This window comes from Lactuca virosa, chromosome 1, assembly GCF_052849685.1.
Source record: "Lactuca virosa cultivar CGN04683 chromosome 1, Lactuca_virosa_CGN04683_v6, whole genome shotgun sequence".
Classification (NCBI taxonomy): Eukaryota; Viridiplantae; Streptophyta; class Magnoliopsida; order Asterales; family Asteraceae; genus Lactuca; species Lactuca virosa.
In genome coordinates, this window is record NC_136426.1 from 76,393,503 (window position 1) to 76,416,033 (window position 22,531).

A 22,531-nucleotide genomic window follows, 5' to 3' on the forward strand; every position below is an offset into this window, starting at 1 on the left:
ATGATTCTCATCACCCAAGTTTCAATTGGAGTCATGCGATTTGAATTGTGTGATGTATGAGAATCTTGATCTTTAGTAAATTGAAGACTAAATACTTGTTCACATGTGTATGTGAGTCAAGTGAAAGACTAAAGGATCTAGTACACATTGATGTGCACTGGTCAGACCCACCACAAAGGACGATAAAGTCTATTAGACAGAAAGATAAAAGTTTCTGATACCTTGAAAAAATTTCAAAGTATAGCAGAATGAATAAGAAGAATCCATTGGACAGAAAGATAAAAGTTTCTCCAATCTGAAAAGAAAGGAGAGTACTTTTGTATCCTGTTTTATGGTCACCCTAATGATTACGGAACCATGTCACAATTGATCCTCTAAGAACATCTTAGTGCATTTGTATGACTAAGAAGAGGAATCAGGAATTGTTGAAATGGTTAAATCAAATTGATGAGTCATACTTCGTTCCAAAATCGAGTCTTAGAGTCATACTCTAGTTACTCCAAGTTGTATCTTGAGTGACATGTTTTAAGTATGTTAATAATGCTTCATTAAATGTGGAGTAGAAATGTTTTCTTACTCTTGCACATTTGAAATTGGTAGTTGTGATGTTTTGGTTAAAACAAAGACCAACTAAGACCAATTATATGAAGTGTTTTCTTGATAAGAACTCACACTAACTCTTGAATATTTGTTTGTTAAGGAATGTTCCTTGACAGAGAATCTTATATGTCAAGAGGTCAGTGGGAGTCTAAATGGTCTTGAATAGTTTCAGAAACTAATCAAGAATAAACCTTTTAGTTATCACTAGTACACGACATGAGGTTGATAACCTATCGTTTTGACATATTATTGTTTCTGTGCCCATTCCAGTTAAGATGACTATGCATGTGAGTTCCATGAGTTTTTAGGGTTGGGTGAGATGGACATCTTAGGAGAGCCAGGGTGTAATTTAGTGCGGTTGCTACGCTGGTTAGCGAGTATTGGGAGTATTATTATGAGTAGGTGACTTAGAGGATCGAGATTGACTATTGAGGAAGGTATAAATAGATGTGGAAGGTAGTATTAGTCCCGTACTACTGGAAGCACATGATCCATACTCGAATCGAGGGAAGTCACGAGGATTATAAGGAAATGGTGGAGGATAGATACCATGGTTTGATACCATGATACGTGACAGTGTTTCTGTATCCGTCGATCTTTTGGTTATGGTTGTTCAGATTGAGGATGGGTCTGGTGATGGTTTGGGCCTTGGTAGCCATGTCAGGTTGGATTTGCAGGGTGCAGACCTATGTGAGTTAGTTAATTTTAAGGTATCGAAGGCCTTACTTGAGGTAGTGCCAGTAGAGTCGCGAGACTCAAGAAGAAAGTGGTTGCTATGATCGGCTCGAGGATTGCAGCCGGAGGCTGAGTGATTGGCAGCCGGTTTGGAATGTCGCTATCTACGACGGGGTTTATGTTCTTCCAGCTTTTCGTGTTCGGAAGCAAGAGAGAGCAGACATGTGACCTTTATAGTTGGGGTGTAGACCCAACATAGGGCTACATGGTTGTGGTTTTTGTAGGAAAAATATCAGTGTGGGAATGCACAAGAGGATTATTGTGGATTGGTTGCCTTGATATGCGATCAAGGCTCTGTTTTCTTTGGATATGGGCAGGTAAGGTACCAGATTGATGGTTGGGGAATTGTGGATGAGGTAAGTGGTAATCCATCTGTTTCGGGAAAGAGAATCGGTGTTATGAATGGACTGTCAGAATTATTGCTTGTGCATCTGTGGGGGGTTCTTAATGTTAGAAGTGGTTATGATTAGAAATTTCTGAGGTCTTCACCCGAGATTTAGAATCTCTTAGGGTTTTCTTGGTCCTTATCTAGAATATCACATTGCGTGTGTTATACATTCCAAGAGTCAGGGATGGTTTGTACCTGGTTGAGCCGGTTTGAGATATGGTTTGGTTGCAACACTACTGGGTGGTAGTTCGAACCTTAAGTGTAGGAGAACTAGGTATTCTGCTTGGTGGATCATCGATCTGTTTGATTTTGTGGTGTCAGAAGAATGGTTCATAGGAATCTGCGGTGTGGGTATGCAAGACTTCGATTCAAGATTTGGTCAAGTCGGGGGTGTAGAGCAAGTGGCTATCAGATGTATGTGTTCAGGAAATACGCGAGTTGTCTCGCAGCATGAAGTAGTTGGTCAACGAGCTCATTGTAGTCATTGGTTCCTTTTGGGATGACAATGAATATATGAGGAGGCGCTAGGATCTCTCGGGTTGAGTATCGGTTGTTGAGGGATTTGTCAGATCGTTGTATGGATTGTTATTTATAGTCTAGACTTGGCAGTTGTCGATTGGTAAATCAGTTTGAAATATGGGTATGCTCCTCTCCACGTGGGTTTTGGTTCAGTAGTGTATTGGTTCATTGGATTAGGTGCCAATGCATCCTCAATCATTGGTCATTTCGTTCATCATCAAAGCGGAGATTCTTCGGAAGTTTTTGAGCTGTATCAGTGAAGTTCAATGGATTCATCAACCTATCGTCAAGTTCAGCTCGAGTTTGGAAGATGTCCTTGGTTATTGGAAGTCTAGAATTTGGTATAGTGTTGTTCAGTTTTTCAGACGGGACATTAGATCTGCGTAGAATCTAATTTTTGGCGTGTCGTGCTAGAAGGGTTGATAATTTGATGGATCCGACCATGGTTTTAGCAACATTTCTGGTTAACTTTAAAAGTTCTATCGAGCTAGTTACGTATTGATGGGATCTGGTTCAGTCGTTCATAAGGATGTTTCTCTTAACGATGTGTATGGTGGTAAGTTCATTAGATTTTGTTGTGAGGGACGTATATGGTCTGGACAAGATAGAAATGGAGCACTTGGTTCATATTATATGAATGGTTCCTATTTGGGTTATAGCCCTTGAATTGGAACAAGAGTGCGACTGCCTATCTCATTCTCTGGTTGAGTGCGACCATGTTTTCGTCTGATTTTGAATTGGTAGCAGCCTGCCTTGTGAAGGGAATGGTGTGTGATAAAAAGGTATGGCCTGGGTTATGTTCAGTTAGCGTCAAAATGGATGTTGAATGGGTTTCCTGAAAGTTAGTGGATTGATGGTTGAGAGTCTTTAGACCCGGTGGCATTGGTTGTTAGTCTTATTGGCACGGTTGGATGTCAGTGCGTCGTTTTTGGGAGTCGGGAGACTCGGTGACCAGCTGGTTTGGATTATGTGGTTAGTAAAAGTTTGTTTAGGTTGATATATTATTTGTGCACCGGAAGTCGCTCAATGATTGTTTTCTATGGTGGACCCCGTCTTCTTGTGGGTTTTCCGTTAGGAGTTTGGGTCCTAATGTGAGGTGTTGGTTCTGAAATCTTGAGTCACGAAGTTCATTGTAGATGTCTCGAGTGATTTATCAGGTGGATATTGTTGGATTAATGTCTAAGTCCATAACTATATTTGGTATGTACTTGACCCGACCCGGCATGGTCCATTTGGGTTGCACTTCACCGGCACAATTTATATGGATAGTCTTTTGAGAATAGTATATTTATGATTTATATTAATATATTATAAGTTCTAATATATTAATATGGAATCATATTATTTAATTAGTATTGATCAAGAATTAATTTAGAATTAATTAAGTGATCAAAAGAACTAATTAAATATGGACTCTTATATATATGGAATGGGCCAAGTTCATTTAGGTTAGGCTAAGCTTTCATGGATGGTCCATGGAGCTTTTAACCCATGGATCCTATGTAAATGAAAGGTCATGGGTATTAGGGTTTACATGGATATAACCCTAATCCTCCATAATATATAAAGGGGTCCTTGGCTCACAAAATTGGCACAAGTGTGTGAAAATAAGAGTGGGCCGATTTTAGTGTGCATACATATTCTCTCAAGTTCTTCCAATGTGTTTTGGTGATTTGTGATTCCATTTGAGGCTTCCACACTATTGAGGCTAAGCTCTTAAAGCTTGAAGACATCAAGTTACATCAAAAGGTATGTCATCTAACTAGAACTTTGTAGTATAGGTGCTTCATAATATGCTAGTTAGGATGAAACCTTGGGATATTTAATATTTGTATGTATAATAGAGAAAACATAGATCCAAGGTTTATAGGGTTGCATGTACACCATAGGAGTGTTAGAATGCTCAAAACCCAATAGTGGTATCAGAGCCATGGGTTGTTTTCTGTTATATTGATGCAAATGTTTTATTTTCAAGTTGAAAAAAAGGAAAAAAACATGACGTTTGTCAAATTTTAAGATAATTACTTGTTGTGTGAAAAACTAATTATTTGTAAAATTTGAATCATTTGCTATATGAGTTGAATTAGGTCAAATTTAGTAAAAGATAAAATGATATGATTATTTTATTAGTTTTAAAAGTTTGATCTAAATGTTTTAAGGAGTTACAAATTTTGTCATAAAACTTTTGAGCTCAAAAGTTTTTTTTAAAGTTGTGATCTTAAGTGTTTTGAAACCTCCATAAGTTATGGATATGAAAGTTTTTTTTAAAAAAAAAATTGATTCAAAGTTTTTATGGAGTTACAAAATTTAGAGTTAATGTTTTAAAGAATTCCATAACTTGTTCTTAAGTTATGGAACATGAAAAATTTCATCATAAAACAAGTATTTAACTCCATAAGTTATGGAATCCAAAGGTTTTCAAGAGTTACAAAACTTGCCCTCAAGTTTTGGAATTTGGAAAAAGTTTTTTATGAAAAAAAAGAATTGAATTCTAAAACTCTTGGGTTCATAACTTAAACAATTAATTAAATGGTTTCAATTTTGAGTTTAATAATTGGAATTATGATGTTTTGTTGAATAGTTCAAATTAACTCTTATGGACTTTATTAATAGTTAATTAAAGCGTTTAATTAAAAGAGTATTATTAATCCATAAATATATGGTTTGAGTTTAATTAAATTAAAAGTCTAGTTTAATTAATAGATTAAACCACCAAGTATTTTAAATGTCTAAAATACACCCTTATACTATTATAATATTAAAAGTTTAATATATTATATGTATAAGAGCAAGTCGTCTTACCATTAGTAGGCCTCATTCACGAAGCCGGTCTATAAGGGGGGTATAAGGTTACTGCCTATAAAATGGCAGTTTAATGGGTGTCCACTCTCACTCACCGCTTCCTTGACCGGTGGAGGGTCGTTAGCCGAACAGGTAGGACAAGGACTATAATTCTCCCTTCATTATAAGTATAATGATAAATACTAAGTAACTAAACACTTATAAATTCCCAATCTTAGTTACTTAGGAAAATGTGAATAAGGTGCTAATCCATGAATTTACACTTTGCACTTTGTTTAAGCTGTTAGTGGAGCGTGTGTGGTTAACCGGCACACTAACCTGGACTTAACAAGGTAGGCAAAGGGTAACTTAATGTTTATAATAGTATCGTTGGAGCGTGTGTGGTTAACCGGCACATCGATTGAGGGGTAAATATTAAGGGTACCAAGTATATTTGCATGGTTACTTCACACCTTGTTTTGTGATCCTCGGCATCCCAGTCACAAAACCTGAAGGGCACACTCGAGATTGAAACATGCCATTGAAAAGTTCAATGAATCTCAAAAGAATCTAGGAGTTTCAAAACCAATTAAAACCTAATAATACATTTCGTTTATCTTGGTGGAAATTGGTGAATCGTCATTCACCTACCTTCAAATATTTTATAGCTTGGATTACGGCATCCCTCTTCCAAGTTATAAAATAGTTTGTTGGGTCCTAGCCTTAATATATCATATTGGGTGTTATATTAAGGACTTAAATCAACTTTACGTGAATTTCTCCCATTGTTGATGTCTGGTTTAGACAACAATGATCTTCCCAAACCAAGCTTTCCTAATTAATATGACTTCCCGAGTTTGGCTCATGGAAGTCATACTTCTCTTCCTCCACCTTCTCCAATTATTCTCCCTAACCCACAAGTTCAAGGTCACTCAAGCCCTAATGGCAAGCAAGGTCTATGTGTGATCACATCTTAGAGATGAAGTCACATATTGACAAGCCGGGAGAGTTGGGTGTCAAAGTCTTGAGAAAGTTGGATGTTCAATCACTTTCTAAGTCACATAGTGAGTTCCTTTGGGACTACTATGAAACAGACTATGACATGAACCTTAATGATCATATCTATTTGCTTGGTGCTGCTGAATCAGCAATGATTTGGAACGACAGTAAAGCAAATTTGATAAGAAGATCAACTTCCCAAAAACTTTATGGACAATGACAATGGTGACACTGGAAATCCAGAAAAAGCATTCTCTTCCCAATGGAAAGGGATTGGCCATAGTCAACCCGGTTGACCAAATGGTAAAGAGAAAGGCTAAGTCTGAGATAGTCCCATTACCAAAGGGTCCATATGTTTATTTTGCCAAAGGAAGGGGCGTTGATTGCAAAGCTGCCAAATTTACCTAAGGATGTTAAAGTCAATAAGTTTGACTCTACATCAGGTAGAGCCCATTATCTAATTCTGTTAAGTTCTATACTGAGATCCTCATTACATGATGTGACTGGGTCACATGTTGATGTTTTAAGAATCAAAGAATAGAGAGAAATCTTAAAGGAAGTATATGCTGATTCTGATCGCGAAGGTGGATTTCGATCGCATTAGAATTTTGAGCAGTTGCTTAAGAAGTTATGATATATTGCTAAGGAATAGATAACAACAATTTTCCATGTGGATTGTAAGGATAAGTTTTTCCGAAAAGTTTTAAAATAAAAGAAAATTGTTTAATTTTATTTATTTGAAGTGTCCTTACAATGGCATTTGTGGAAAATTGTTGCTTATATGATTCCACTGACAGCAATATTGGAAAATGGATTTGATTCTTTCATTTGTGGTAGTGTCTAAATTTACCAAATCAGGAAAGTTCCTCATCACCCAAGTTTCAATTGGACCGAAACTTGGAATCATGCAAGTTGAATAGTATGATGAATGAGAACTTTCAAGCATTGGAAAATCAAGACTAATTACTTATTCACATGGATGTGTGAGTCAAGTGAAGGACTAAAGGGATCGAGTACACATTCTTGTGCACTGGTCATGTCCACCACAAAGCTCGTTAAGACTATTTGATTTACTAAAGTTTAGTAAATATGGTTATCCTTACAAGTTTAAGTATAATTCTGAAACATTGGAAAAATCTCAATGTATGGCAGAACGAATGGGAAGAATCAAATTAGGCAGAAAGATAAAAGTTTCTCAAATCTAAAAAGATGGGAGAGTACTTTAGTATCATGTTTGTGATCATCTTAATGATTTAGAAATCATATCACAATTAGTCCTCTAAAGGTCATCTTAGTGCATTCTTATGACTAAGAATAGGAGTCATGAATTGTTGAAATGGTTAGATCAGGAAGATGAGTCATACTTCGTTCCAAAACAATTCTTAGAGTCATACTCCAAGATTGTAACTTGAGTGACATATCTTAAAGAAAGGTTTAAAACACTTGTCAAATGTAAGAGTAAAAGTGTCCTACTCTTGTACATTTGAAATTGGTAAGTTGTGATGTTTTGGATAAAACAAAGACCAACTAAGGCCAATTGTGTGAAGTGTTTGTCTTGATAAAGAATCCGCACTATCTCTTGAATATTTGGCAAGATAGTCTTATATGTCAAGAGGATAGTGGGAGTCTTAAAGATCCTAAAAAGAATTTCAAGAACTAATCAAGAATAAAACCTAAGGTTCTTCACTAGCACACGACTTGAGGTTTATAACCTATCGTGTTGACATATTCTGTGCCCATTCCAGTTAAAGTTGGCTTTGCATAGGAGTTCTGAAAGTTCTCAATTGGCTGCATAACAACTTGGAAGCAATGGCAGGCCCTGTACTGCCAGGTGGCAAGAAGTTAAGATTACATAAGTTCAGTCCAAATGAGTTTGGATTTGTCATTATACTTGTCTTGTGACTATGGTTTTGACGATTCACATGGATAAGAACACATACACCATAAAATCTAAGGGTCATAAGGTTTCTCTCCGATTCATGAAAATGATGGTGAGGAAACACTTCCACCAAGTAGATTTGAAGCAGATGGCAAAAGGTCTAAATAATTGAGACTATGATTACGGCATCCCTTTTCATAGTTCTGAAATTGTTTAGACACACATGCATGCTATCTAAGGAAAGGTGTATGATTTTGATAAAGTTTTATCAAAGCATCTCCTATCAGAAATCTGAACTTTGGTAAGAAGTCAATAAAGTATTGATTTCTAGAAGTCCAGCTGATTTCTGAGTACATGTCAAAGCTAGTGGGAGCATAAGTGTTATGCTAATAATCATCATGTTAGTGGGAGCATGATAATTATTGTTAGTGTTGCAAGTTAGCAATGTTAATTATAGAAAACAAAAGTTTCAATTCGTGAGGCTGCAGGGATTGAAAAAGTTGTTTTGCTATAATTAAGGGAGAGGATATACTTCATTTCAGTTCTAAAGGCTTAGATTGAGACCTTAATCATCTTTAGTCAAGAATATATATATGAATTTCATGTTGGATTGGTTCAACTTAAGGAAATTGTATATATTGCGTTCTCAAAATTCGATTATGATTACGTCATTCCTCTTCATAGTCAAATTTTGAAAACATGGCAAATAAAAATATTGTAGCAAAAGAATGGTCTAGAATCATGTCTTTATGTGAGACATCATGAATCGTGTACCATTTGCTTTGGGTACAGGATCGATTGCATGCGCTATAAGTTCTAATATATTAATATGGAATCATATTATTTAATTAGTATTGATCAAGAATTAATTTAGAATTAATTAAGTGATCAAAAGAACTAATTAAATATGGACTCTTATATATATGGAATGGGCCAAGTTCATTTAGGTTGGGCTAAGCTTTCATGGATGGTCCATGGAGCTTTTAACCCATGGATCCTATGTAAATGAAAGGTCATGGGTATTAGGGTTTTCATGGATGTAACCCTAATCCTCCATAATATATAAAGGGGTCCTTGGCTCACAAAATTGGCACAAGTGTGTGAAAATAAGAGTGGGCCGATTTTAGTGTGGATACATATTCTCTCAAGTTCTTCCAAGGTGTTTTGGTGATTTGTGATTCCATTTGAGGCTTCCACACTATTGGGGCTAAGCTCTTAAAGCTTGAAGACATCAAGCTACATCAAAAGGTATGTCATCTAACTAGAACTTTGTAGTATAGGTGCTTCATAATGTGCTAGTTAGGATGAAACCTTGGAATAGTTAATATTTGCATGTATAATAGAGAAAACATAGATCCAAGCTTTATAGGGTTGCATGTACACCATAGGAGTGTTAGAATGCTCAAAACTCAACACAGCATTGGTAGCCGTTCCCTTCGAAACCTGACATATTCTGCACCGTTTAACATATCGATCCACCTCCTTGCGCATAGTAGGCCAAAAGTAAGATGATTTCACCAACTGTAAAGTGCGATCTCGCCCGACATGCCCCTCACCATGCAACTCCTTGATGATTTGAAGATGAAGACTAGAATCGGGGACACAAAACTGATTCCCTTTGAAAAGGAAACCTTTATGCACTAGAAAATCAGACCTCCGCCCAAATTGTATATCCTGCAGAATAACAGAAAAGTAAGGATCAACAGCCAACTGCTCCATGAGGACAGCCAACCCTGGCACACCAACCCTCATGGAAACTAGCAAATTACGTCTTCTACTCAAAGCATCTGCCACCCGATTCGACACTCCAGATTTGTGCTTCACAACAAAAGTGAACTTTTCCAAGAATGCCATCCACCGCCCATGCTTATGGGACACCTTATCTTGACTTCGGATGTGCTTTAGAGAATCATGATTCGTAAACAAAACAAACTCTTTATGAAACAGGTAGTGACGCCAATGCTTTATAGCTTGGACCACTGCATAGAATTCAACATCATAAGTGCTATAACGCAGCTTTGGCCCCGTCAACTTCTCACTGAAATAGGCAACCGGTCGTCCCCCTTGACTTAGAACTGCTCCAACTCCAACCTTTGAAGCATCCGTGTGTAATTCAAAAACTTGAGAAAAATCTGGTAATACAAGAATCGGTGCTGAGGTAAGTTTCTCTTTAACCAGTTGGAAAGCCGATTCTGCCGCCTCTGTCCAAGTAAAGGTCTTCCCTTTCATACAATCAGTAATAGGTGCCATAAGGGAACTGAAGTTTGGAATAAAACGCCTATAGAAAGAAGCAAGACCATGGAAGCTTCGTACTTCAGTGATGGTATTTGGAGTTGGCCATTGTCTGACAGCTGCCACCTTAGATTCGTCCACCTGTATTCCTTCACCAGAAACAACATAACCCAAGAACAAGCCTTTTGGGACCATGAACACACACTTCTTCACAGCTGCATACAAACTATCCCTGCGAAGTAAGGTCAAGACCTGTCACACATGGATGACATGCTCTCCAGGAGTAACACTGTAAATAAGTATGTCATCAAAATAGACGACTACAAATTTACCAATAAAGGGCCTGAACAATTGGTTCATCACACGCATGAATGTACTAGGAGCATTTGATAAACCAAAAGGCATCACCAACCACTCATACAATCCTTCACGAGTCTTGAAGGCAGTTTTCCATTCATCACCCGGTGTAAGTCGAATCTGGTAGTACCCAGTCTTTAAGTCCAGTTTGGTAAAGATAGTGGCACCACTGATCTGGTCAAGCAAGTCATCAAGTCGAGGAATTGGAAATCTGTACCTCACTGTGATCTTATTGATGGCACGACTATCAACACACATACACCAAGTACCATCCTTTTTTTTAGGAGTCAACAAAGCAGGAACAGCACACGGGCTCATGCTTTCCCGAACATGACCTTTTGAAATTAATTCCTCCACCTGTCGACACAACTCTTCATGCTCCCTAGGACTCATTCTGTAATGTGGCCTATTAGGCAACTGTGCTCCTGGTTGTAAATCAATATGGTGTTGGATGTCACGTAAAGGTGGCAGGCCATCAGGTAATTCATTAGGGAAAACATCATCAAATTCCTTAAGTAAAGGAACCATAGCCTTAGGAACTTCAACCTCCTTAGTCACCTCCTTCCCGATCAACACAAAAATGCCACCTTCCGCCTCTAACTCCTCTTCGAACTGAGTAAGAGTTAACAGAGTACCCGAAGGTCTTGCAACATGCTCTTTTGGCTTACTGGGAACCAAAGTTATCTTCACACCACCAAACATGAAACTATAAGTATTGGATCTCCCGTTATGATCTATATTACGATCATACTCCCAAGGTCTACCCAACAATAAGTGACAAGCATCCATCACAACCACATCACACCAAACATCATCTTTATATGTAGTACCAACAGAAAATGAAACAAGAGCTCGTTTAGATATAGTTACCTCACCACCCTTCTTAAGCCATTGTAGCTTGTAAGGCTTGGATCTATTTTCAGTTTTCAACGCCAACTTGTGAACCGCCTCTTCAGATACCAGGTTATCACAACTTCCTGAATCAATAACGAAGGAACAAACCTTACCTAAAATAGTACATGTTGACTGGAAGATGTTATGTTTGAGCCAGTCATCACCAATAACTTTCGGTGTATAACAAGAGCGTCTCACCACCAAATTCACTCCTACATCTCCAGTTACAACTTCTACTTCGAATTGAGGATCGTCATCATACACCGGGGCATCTTCGTAATTTTCACCAACATCATCATTTTGCCAATCTTCGGGCTCAACAAACAAGTGTCGTTTACCAGCCTTCTTGCACTCTGATTGTCAGTGACCCGTCTCTCCACAATTAAAACACTTTAAGCCACTACTACCAGGCCCCTTAGGGATTGGTCCAACACTGGTACCTGTTGGCCTCTGTTGATTAGGCACAGCACGAGGTACTATACCACCCGTCCCGGGACTTCCTCCAACAATGGCAGACGAAGATGAACCGCCCACCCGACGGTTTTGTTTCTCAAAAACCAATGCTCGTTGGTGTACTTCAGAAATGGATACCGGGTCAAACATATTCACAGAGCCCATGATCTGAACCCATAAACCTCCAACATATCGAGCCACAAGTTGTTCCTCTGTCTCTTGAATATCATTTCGAGCGATTAATTGGTAGAACTCGGTTGTATAATCATCAACCGACTTCGGACCCTGCTTCAGATTCTGTAGGCGTTGGTACATCAATCGTTGAAAATTATGGGGCAAAAAGTGGGACCGCAAACACTTCTTCATCTTTCTCCAAGTCACAACCTTTGATTTTCCGAGTCTATCTCGAGTCAGTTTCAACTGTTTCCACCGTGCGGATGCCCTGCCACGTAGCCTGGTTGCGATCAATGGAACTCTCTTGTTTTCAGGAACTTCTTTGAACTCAAACACTTCTTCAACTGTTGCCAACCAGTCGATGAACCCCTCCGGATTCAAACTAACCCCATCAAATTCTGGTATATCAATTCTCAATCCGGCCTCCCAACGCCTATTATCAGCCCCACGATTATGCCTTGTCTGCCTCACCGGGTTCTCATCGGAAGACGAACTGCCACCATCACCAAACGGATTCCCAAACTCTTCATCTTCCACTTGTGAGTGAGTTTGAGACCTGTTTCCTCCTCGATTCATCAGTTCGACCATTCGACTAGTCAATTGGTCAACCATTTGATCCATCCTCTCCTCCATCCGTGCCATAAAACGTTGTTCTAGTTCCTGTTCATGAACATCACCGGGTGGTCTGTTTCTCCTTGGAGGCATTTTGAACCAGGAATTCGGCTCTGATACCGACTGATGCAGCGAACAAATGACCAAAGATCAAAACTATTGATTCTAGAAGAATACCCAGGATAATCTTGCCCAAACCACGTTGATTCTATGAATACCGTGGGATTGGCTTCAAAATTCGGTAAAACACACACGAAATTTTGAGAGAAAAATGAAAGTTCTTTAAACTGATCAATGACCATCCAAATTACATCAGAAAGACTTAAATAAGAAGCAGAATTTTAAAAGAAACCCTAAAGAGACATGGGCCAAACACAAACCCAAAAACAAAGTCCAAAAATTATGAAAAAAAACACAAAAATGTCCATAAGTCCAATTTAGAAAGTGATTTCTAGACTTAAAAATAGGTAAGTCCCTTTCAGGCACTTATCCAGACGTGCTCCTTGCTCTAAGCTTCGATTTGACTGGTCGTAGGCCCAAAACGGAGATCCGTAGCCAAAGTTATGGCCGTTTCCGTGAAGCCCCTTTAGTCACACGATTGTGGGCCTCTAGGAACGCAAGTGCCCGATCCTCCACACTAGGGCCCGCATCAGTTTCCGAACCGAAAGACCCTTTTTCTCGGGACTCCGGGAGCCTCAGGGCTTTCTTCGGGTGCTAGGGGTTTACCTAGACTTTATGGGGGGTTAGGGAGGTAGTGAGAGAAAGTAGAGAGAGAGAAGTGGGAATGGATTTGATTCTTTCATTTGTGGTAGTGTCTAAATTTACCAAATCAGGAAAGTTCCTCATCACCCAAGTTTCAATTGGACCGAAACTTGGAATCATGCAAGTTGAATAGTATGATGAATGAGAACTTTCAAGCATTGGAAAATCAAGACTAATTACTTGTTCACATGGATGTGTGAGTCAAGTGAAGGGCTAAAGGGATAGAGTACACATTCTTGTGCACTGGTCATGTCCACCACAAAGCTCGTTAAGACTATTTGATTTACTAAAGTTTAGTAAATATGGTTATACTTGCAAGTTTAAGTATAATTCTGAAACATTGGAAAAGTCTCAATGTATGGCAGAACGAATGGGAAGAATCAAATTAGGCAGAAAGATAAAAGTTTCTCAAATCTGAAAAGATGGGAGAGTACTTTAGTATCATGTTTGTGATCATCTTAATGATTTAGAAATCATATCACAATTAGTCCTCTAAAGGTCATCTTAGTGCATTCTTATGACTAAGAAGAGGAGTCATGAATTGTTGAAATGGTTAGATCAGGAAGATGAGTCATACTTCGTTCCAAAACAATTCTTAGAGTCATACTCCAACTAAGTCCTACTCTTGTACATTTGAAATTGGTAAGTTGTGATGTTTTGGATAAATCAAAGACCAACTAAGGCCAATTGTGTGAAGTGTTTGTCTTGATAAAGAATCCGCACTATCTCTTGAATATTTGGCAAGATAGTCTTATATGTCAAGAGGATAGTGGGAGTCTTAAAGATCCTAAAAAGAATTTCAAGAACTAATCAAGAATAAAACCTAAGGTTCTTCACTAGCACACGACTTGAGGTTTATAACCTATCGTTTGACATATTCTGTACCCATTCCAGTTAAAGTTGGCTTTGCATAGGAGTTCTGAAAGTTCTCAATTGGTTGCATAACAACTTGGAAGCAATGGCAGGCCCTGTACTGCCAGGTGGCAAGAAGTTAAGATTGCATAAGTTCAGTCCATATGAGTTTGGATTTGTCATTATCCTTGTCTTGTGACTATGGTTTTGACGATTTGCATGGATAAGAACACATACACCATAAAATCTAAGGGTCATAAGGTTTCTCTCCGATTCATGAAAATGATGGTGAGGAAACACTTCCACCAAGTAGATTTGAAGCAGATGGCAAAAGGTCTAAACAATTGAGACTATGATTACGGCATCCCTTTTCATAGTTCTGAAATTGTTTAGACACACATGCATGCTATCTAAGGAAAGGTGTATGATTTTGATAAAGTTTTATCAAAGCATCTCGTATCAGAAATCTGAGCTTTGGTAAGAAAGTCAATAAAGTATTGATTTCTAGAAGTCCAGCTGATTTCTGAGTACATGTCAAAGCTAGTGGGAGCATAAGTGTTATGCTAATAATCATCATGTTATTCGGAGCATGATAATTATTGTTAGTGTTGCAAGTTAGCAATGTTAATTATAGAAAACAAAAGTTTCAATTCGTGAGGCTGCAGGGATTGAAAAAGTTGTTTTGCTATAATTAAGGGAGAGGATATACTTCATTTCAGTTCTAAAGGCTTAGATTGAGACCTTAATTATCTTTAGTCAAGAATATATATGAATTTCATGTTGGATTGGTTCAACTTAAGGAAATTATATATATTGCGTTCTCAAAATTCGATTATGATTACGGCATCCCTCTTCATAGTCAAATTTTGAAAACATGGCAAATAAAAATATTGTAGTAAAAGACTGGTCTAGAATCATGTCTTTATGTGAGACATCATGAATCGTGTACCATTTGCTTTGGGTACAGGATCGATTGCATGCGCTATAATATTTGTCATTTCTAAATTTTTCCAAATGCCCAGAGGCATTAAGAAGGGAAAAGGTCTAGAATTGGATACGACTAAAATGATTAAGCAATTGTCGAGGACAATCTGAGGTTTACCAAAGATTGGTTGCTCAGGGACAGTTGGAAGTATAGTGCTAATTTTGGAAGGACCATATTGACATATTCTGAAAAGAGGCATCTCTTATTCAGAAGTGATAGTCAAAATGAGAATATGGAGTTGTCTCCATAGGTGGAAGTTATCTGTGTAAGATTAGAAAACTTAATGCAAGAAGCATGTCCAAAGCAATGTACTTTGAATATGAGACTTAGTTTCCATGGAGTTGATCTCCATTGGAATACCTTATAATGACTGTTGACAAGTCTTTGTGACTTTGTACATATTCATTACAGGAGGGTCAGTGCATATAAGTTTAAAATCTAAACAGATTTCGACAAATGATAGGAATTTGAAATTCTCACATTTTTCGATAAGGATTTGGGAGTGTGAAATTAGAATCATTGAAATTATGTTCAATTGGTTTATTTCACAAAGTAAGGATCATAGACAAACATAGAGTGCATACTTGGTGTATGGCAAAGCTATTGTTTAAGAAAAACATAGTGTACATGCTTGGAGCATGGGACAACTAGTGATTTTAATTCAAGTATAAAGTTGATAAAACCGAAACAATGAATAATGAGTAATCAGTATGGTGATAAATAAAAGTGTTTATTTATATTCATAGGGTTTGATACCATATTTGATTCATTTACTCTTGTGTTTCACTTTGCATGTTTTGACTTCCAGAATAACTAAGTCGCTCTTCCTGAATGATTAAGTTATTCAAACCATCCACAGTCGGTCATATGTTGGAAGTAGATATGAATCAAGACTGTCATGGGTTGGTTTGTAGAGGTCCAAGTTGGTGGACAAAGTGGTGCTACAACACTCATGAGTGCTCATAAGTTCTGAGTATTGGATTCAACCCGCGCTCATTTGAATCACTTCATGGATTTTATCACGAGTGATCATGAGACGATAATATCTTATATTCTTGAAACCTAGAGATATGAGTTGTTACTATGAGTTGGTTATACATTGATTGCACGAAAACACATTTGGTAACTCGATGTTATAAAACGTGCCTTTGTATATGATTCAACAAGTAGTAGAAAAAGTCATATGAGTCGAAGTTTATCCATTCCTTTTACCTTCGGGATAAAAGCGATATCTGTGGGCCCCTCGATGATTTAGCGATGACACATGTGAGTGCTTGGCCAAGCCAGGACTGATTTGATTTGTTCAATTAGTCAGTCATCATAAATCGAAAATCGGGAAACAACAAATGGACAGAGAGAATGATTATAATCCATGTCTCAGTCCATATGATATCTAGAATGGAGGAATATATGATCCCTTATCTAATGGACGAGTCATTGACAAGGTCAGAGTTCGACAACGGATTTAAGAGCTACGATTGCCAGTTAGGTTTTGAAGTCATACTCAATAATAGTTTTAGACTTATCCAAGTGGGAGACTGTTGGATTAATGTCTAAGTCCATAACTATATTTGGTATGTATTTGACCCGACCCGGCATGGTCCATTTGGGTTGCACTTCACCGGAACAATTTATATGGATAGTCTTTTGAGAATAGTATATTTATGATTTATATTAATATATTATAAGTTCTAATACATTAATATGGAATCATATTATTTAATTAGTATTGATCAAGAAGTAATTTAGAATTAATTAAGTGATCAAAAGAACTAATTAAATATGGACTCTTATATATATGGAATGGGCCAAGTTCATTTAGGTTGGGCTAAGCTTTCATGGATGGTCCATGGAGCTTTTAACCCATGGATCCTATGTAAATGAAAGGTCATGGGTATTAGGGTTTACATGGATGTAACCCTAATCCTCCATAATATATAAAGGGGTCCTTGGCTCACAAAATTGGCACAAGTGTGTGAAAATAAGAGTGGGCCGATTTTAATGTGCATACATATTCTCTCAAGTTCTTCCAAGGTGTTTTGGTGATTTGTGATTCCATTTGAGGCTTCCACACTATTGGGGCTAAGCTCTTAAAGCTTGAAGACATCAAGCTACATCAAAAGGTATGTCATCTAACTAGAACTTTGTAGTATAGGTGCTTCATAATATGCTAGTTAGGATGAAACCTTGGAATATTTAATATTTGTATGTATAATAGAGAAAACATAGATCCAAGGTTTATAGGGTTGAATGTACACCATAGGAGTGTTAGAATGCTCAAAACCCAACAGATATACATCTGAGTTGATGAGCGATTTGGATGCAAAGTAAGGTTCTTGGTTTGACCATCATTATGCTTGTAGGAGCAGTGGGTTGGAATAACGTGTCAGGGGGTCAAGGGTGTAATTACGGTTTTTGATACAACTTATGGAATTGGGAATTGGTTGAAATTCGCGATCGGTGTGTTTTGAGTATTCTTTCCGCATGTTTTGGTGGTGTTCTTAGTCAAGACAAGGGGTAGATTCATCGAATGGATGATTATCAGTCCTAGAGCATGGTTTTCGAAGTTTAGAATTGATGGGTTTCCGGTTCCTGCGGGGGGGGGGGGGGTACATCGAATGGAGTTGGTTTGTGGTTGTAGTTTTGAGAGTTTCCCCGGTTGTGTGGTCCTCACCAGAAGTTGGGTCCCTCAGATAGGGAGAGAAAGATAGTTGTTGTGAATGAGTATTCTCAAATTATTGGGTTATTGTTGGCAACTGTGGGTTTCTGAGTGGTATCTCGAGTTCTCTTTATAAGATGCCTAGATTTCGAAATGTTTAAAAGGAGTTGTGGAATATGTTAACGTTGTTATGTTCCTCTATGGTGGTTATGTAGTTGAGACTCGTGTTGGGGCCCCGATATATTGGACCACTTCGAGTGATTGACAGGGTTGGCAGAGTAGCTTATCGGTTGAATTTGCCTGGGGAGCTCGATCAAATTCACAACATCTTCCATATTTCTCAGCTTCGAAAGTGTGTGACTGGTGATTCAACGGTTCTTCCTTTAGATGATATTCAGGCTGATGATCGCCTGAATTATGTTGAGAGACCAGTGGTGGTTTTGTATAGGAAAACGAAGACTCACATAACAAGGTGTATCTTTGGTCAAGGTCTAGTGGCGGCATCGGAAGGGTTCCGAATAGACTTGGGAATCTGAGGCAGAGATGCGAGAGCATTATCCTGAGTTGTTCACAACAGTGGACTTCGAGGACAAATTCTAGTTCAAGTGGGGGAGAATTGTAACATCTTGATATTAAGGTATTTCCATTTATACCCTTGACATGTAAAATTGATTGCAAATTGGTTCCTTGTAGCATTTTAGAGGAAAACGCGTTTCATCACGTACGCTGAGCGTACTTCTCGTACGATGGGCGTACGCAGCCTGGACCAAAACCCTAATATTTAGGGGCTGTGCACTAAATACCCTTTTTTTCATCAGCCTCCATCCCTCATATCGACCATTGCAAACCCTAATCCATTTTGAGAGCATCTATAAGTCGCTAGTGTGTGTTTTGGTGTACTTAGAGGAAAAAGAAGGAAATGAAAGCATCTTGGAAGCTTGAAGAACTTTGGATCTAGAAGCACATCATCATTTTGTACCAATTGGAGGTAAAAAGCTCTGATATTGATGAATTTTTTCTTAGATCTTGATTAGCCATGGATTGTGTTCATTTTGGTCCCATAAGCTTAATGTATTTGAGTATGGGTTACTCTAATTCATTTGAGTTGTCCTTTCAGATGTTTTGGAGTGTTTAGAATCATAAAAATGTAATATTGGTCCTTATTTTTCCTCCATGCATGGACTAGGATGTCTTAATGAGCTAAGAAGTTAAGGTTTTTGCTATTGAGCACTTAATAGCCATGCAAGATCAGAAAGTTGGAAACTTTATGATTAAAGACATCATTTGAGGACTAGATCTAGATTTTAGATGAAAGAGGTTAAGGGATTAAACTCTTAATAGGAGGAAAAGGTGGCAGGTGTGTACGTTGGGCATACGTTAGAGTACATGGTCAAAGGCCCGTTTTTGTTCAATACGCTAGTACGCCGTGCGTACAAACTGAGTACACTGGGTGTACTCAGCTGAGTTGACTCAGTTGACTTTTGACTTTGACCAAGTTTGACCTAAGGGTATTTTGGGTATTTTGAGTTGTAGTTGAGATTGGTCACTATTTAATTCATCCCGGTAGCACTAAGAAGCTCACACGACCATGTAATCGATTCATCCCGGTAGCACTAAGATGTAAGGGATCTGAAACATTACTACTGGTGGCCAATGATGAAGCTCGATGTTGTAAAGTATGTGGCTGAGTGTGTAATGTGTGCGAGAGTTAAGGCACAACATCAAAAACTGTATGGGAGTTTAGAACCATTACCTATACCCATGGGTAAATGGGAAGACATCACCATGAATTTTGTGACTCAACTGCCCAGAACGAAAAATGGTCACGACATGATATGGGTAGTCGTGGATCGTTTCACAAAGAGTACACACTTCATAGCAGCCAATGAGAGATGGTTTATGAACAAGCTTGCAAATTCTTACGTGAAGGAAGTAGTAAGACTTCACGGCGTTTCTTTAATTATTGTATCAGATCATGACAGTCGTTTCACGTCAAGGTTTTGGAGGAGTCTACAAGAGGAAATGGGTACGAAGTTGTGTTTAAGTACAGCCTACCATCCGCAGACTGATGGTCAGAGCGAAAGAACGATTCAAACACTGGAAGATATGCTAAGAGCATGTACCCTAGAATTCCAAGGTAACTGGGATGAAAACTTACCCTTGGTAGAGTTTTCCTACAATAATAGTTACCATTCGAGCATCAAGATGGCACCTTATCAAGCTTTATATGGACAGAAGTGTCGTACGCCGTCTTGTTGACTTGAGGCTGGAGAAAAGCAGTTTATGGGCCCCGAGATAGTCCATCGGACTGTTGAAAAGCTGAAAGTGATTAGAGAAAGAATGTTAACAGCTCAAGATCGTCAAAAGTGTTATGCTGACAAAAAGCGACGACCGATAACATTCGAAGTTGGAGATTTGGTTTTTCTCAAAGTATCACCGTGGAAGGGACTTATACGATTTGGAAAGAGAGAAATGTTGAGTCCAAGGTTTATTGGACCATTCAAAGTTCTTCATAGGATTGGGAACCAAGCTTACAAGCTAGAGTTGCCAGAAGAACTAGATGGTATTCATAACACTTTCCATGTGTGTTACTTGAGGAAGTTTATGGGAGAAGTTCCCGATATAATTCCAATTTCAGAGTTAAGGATGGATGAAAATAAGAGGCTAATCGAAGAGCCTGAAGCAATTGTTAACCGTAAGACTAAGAAGTTGCGACGCAAGATGGTCGATTTAGTACTTGTGCGATATAAACATACGAATGGGCCAAACCTCACTTGGGAAACAGACAGTGACGTGATGAGTCGCTATCCACATCTGTTTGCTGATGCATGATTCCGGGACGGAATCATCCTAAGGAGGAGAGAATTGTAACGCCTGTGTTTCTAGGCTAAGCATTATTATAATGGTATAATAGTTAGGGTCAACAATTATAACCTACTTTGAAGTAATAAAGAGGAGTTATTTGAATATTATGTGAACTATGTGATTTTATGTGCATTATACTTATTTATAAGATATAATAAGTTAAGAGTAAAAATAAGCGTCAAAAATAAAATAAAAGATAGACCCAATATCTATGAAGAAATTTTTAGTGATCGGGAAAAGGATGCTAGGGATATAAAGAACGCCAAAATCCGAGTTATAACGAAGAAGTTATGACCTGTCGAAGTTTCGCGACGAAACCGGCACGACACCGGGAATCGTAAAAAGTGAGTTTACGATAAAGTACTTTTTAGCCTTAGTGATCTAAAAGAAAGTTGTAGAGTACGTCTCCACCTATGCGTGGATATAAGAACGTCAAAAACGGAGCTCGTATGCAAAAGTTATGATCTTCCGAAGATGTAGCTGTCTGAGGGCATGACACGTGGCAGAAACCATAGCTGCCTTAAGTCCACGACATGAACATTAAGTCCTGGACGTGAATGTGATCTAGGACACTTCTTAAGGCTAGAATGCAGATGTCAAGTCTAGGGGAGTGATGTGTTAAGACTACACGACGTGGACATAAAGGTCACGACGTGAAGTCAGTATCTTGACACCTTCCGAAGCTAGGACCCAAATGGCAAGTCTACGAGATGATGCAACTATGCTTCACGACGTGGACATATAATCCCATGATGTGGACATGTTTTAGGCAGCCTATAAATAGCAAGCTCGACCCTAACCATTCTTACACCTAAACCTTCTTTCTCTCTCTCGTTTGCTGAAGGCATCCCGCGTCCCGAGCCCGAAGATCACAAACCGCTGACCGTTTCTAGTTAGATTCTATCAAATCATGCTACTAATGTGAGTGCATAGTTACTTTCATCTTACACGTAGATATGGAGTATTTAATATAAATTACGTGCTATGTGTGCATATTATCTGTGTTATTGATGTCTATGTTGGATGAACGATTTATACATGTTTTAAATAATTTAGACTGTATATGTATTTTATATCTACAAAAATGTTGGGTAAAACATGGGTAGATGTAATAGTTGATGTGTGATAAAATGATGAGAGGCCTTGATGTTGACGATGATCCTGTAATCTAGAGGAATATAGATGAAGACCACAAACTATTCTAGACAGTCTAGTGGAACGCTGGCAGGCTCGCAACCTGTAGGTGTTTGTGAACGATGTGTTCACCAGTCTACTCCATCCCCGTCATGGTTGCCTTACAGACATATATGGCTGAGGAACCCCCTTAGCAGTAGTGTCCATCCCGATGAAAATTCTTAGGATAGGTCCCTTACCTTAGATGCTTTAGGGATAGAAAGTGATGATAACGGGAACGGGTAATCGGGTTGTTTGATTTGATGAAATTAATAAACTGAATTATTGTGGGTTGAAACCCTATGTGCTCACCAGGCTCCCATGCCTAACCCACTCAGTTTATTGCATTACAGGTAATGGTAAGAGAGCATATGAGTGATGGTCTGATGAGAGATCAATAGATCATAGGCAACTAGAATAAATAGATATTATAAGGCCTATGTTGTTTCTGTTTATGCTTTTGATTTGTATCGACAATGACATCTCGAGGTTTTTAATATAATACATTTCTTTGGAAATGCTTTGATCAATTCTTTATCATATTTTTGGGAACAAATTTCGTAACATATTTCCTTAAAAATATACTCTCATTTTCAAATAAAGCATAAACAA

At 38.2% G+C, this 22,531-nt stretch overlaps 1 protein-coding gene across 1 annotated transcript; it reads right to left on the reverse strand.

The window, feature by feature from the left end:
* Window positions 1–9,865: 9,865 nt before the first annotated feature.
* On the reverse strand, window positions 9,866–12,716 carry LOC145115311 (uncharacterized). The gene is made up of 4 exons (XM_079051587.1): window positions 11,825–12,716; window positions 11,049–11,737; window positions 9,993–10,385; window positions 9,866–9,880 (listed from the first exon to the last, which is right to left on the reverse strand). The coding sequence occupies exons 1-4, from the start codon at window positions 12,714–12,716 to the stop codon at window positions 9,866–9,868; spliced, it is 1,989 nt and encodes a 662-aa protein (XP_078907713.1).
* Window positions 12,717–22,531: the final 9,815 nt, after the last annotated feature.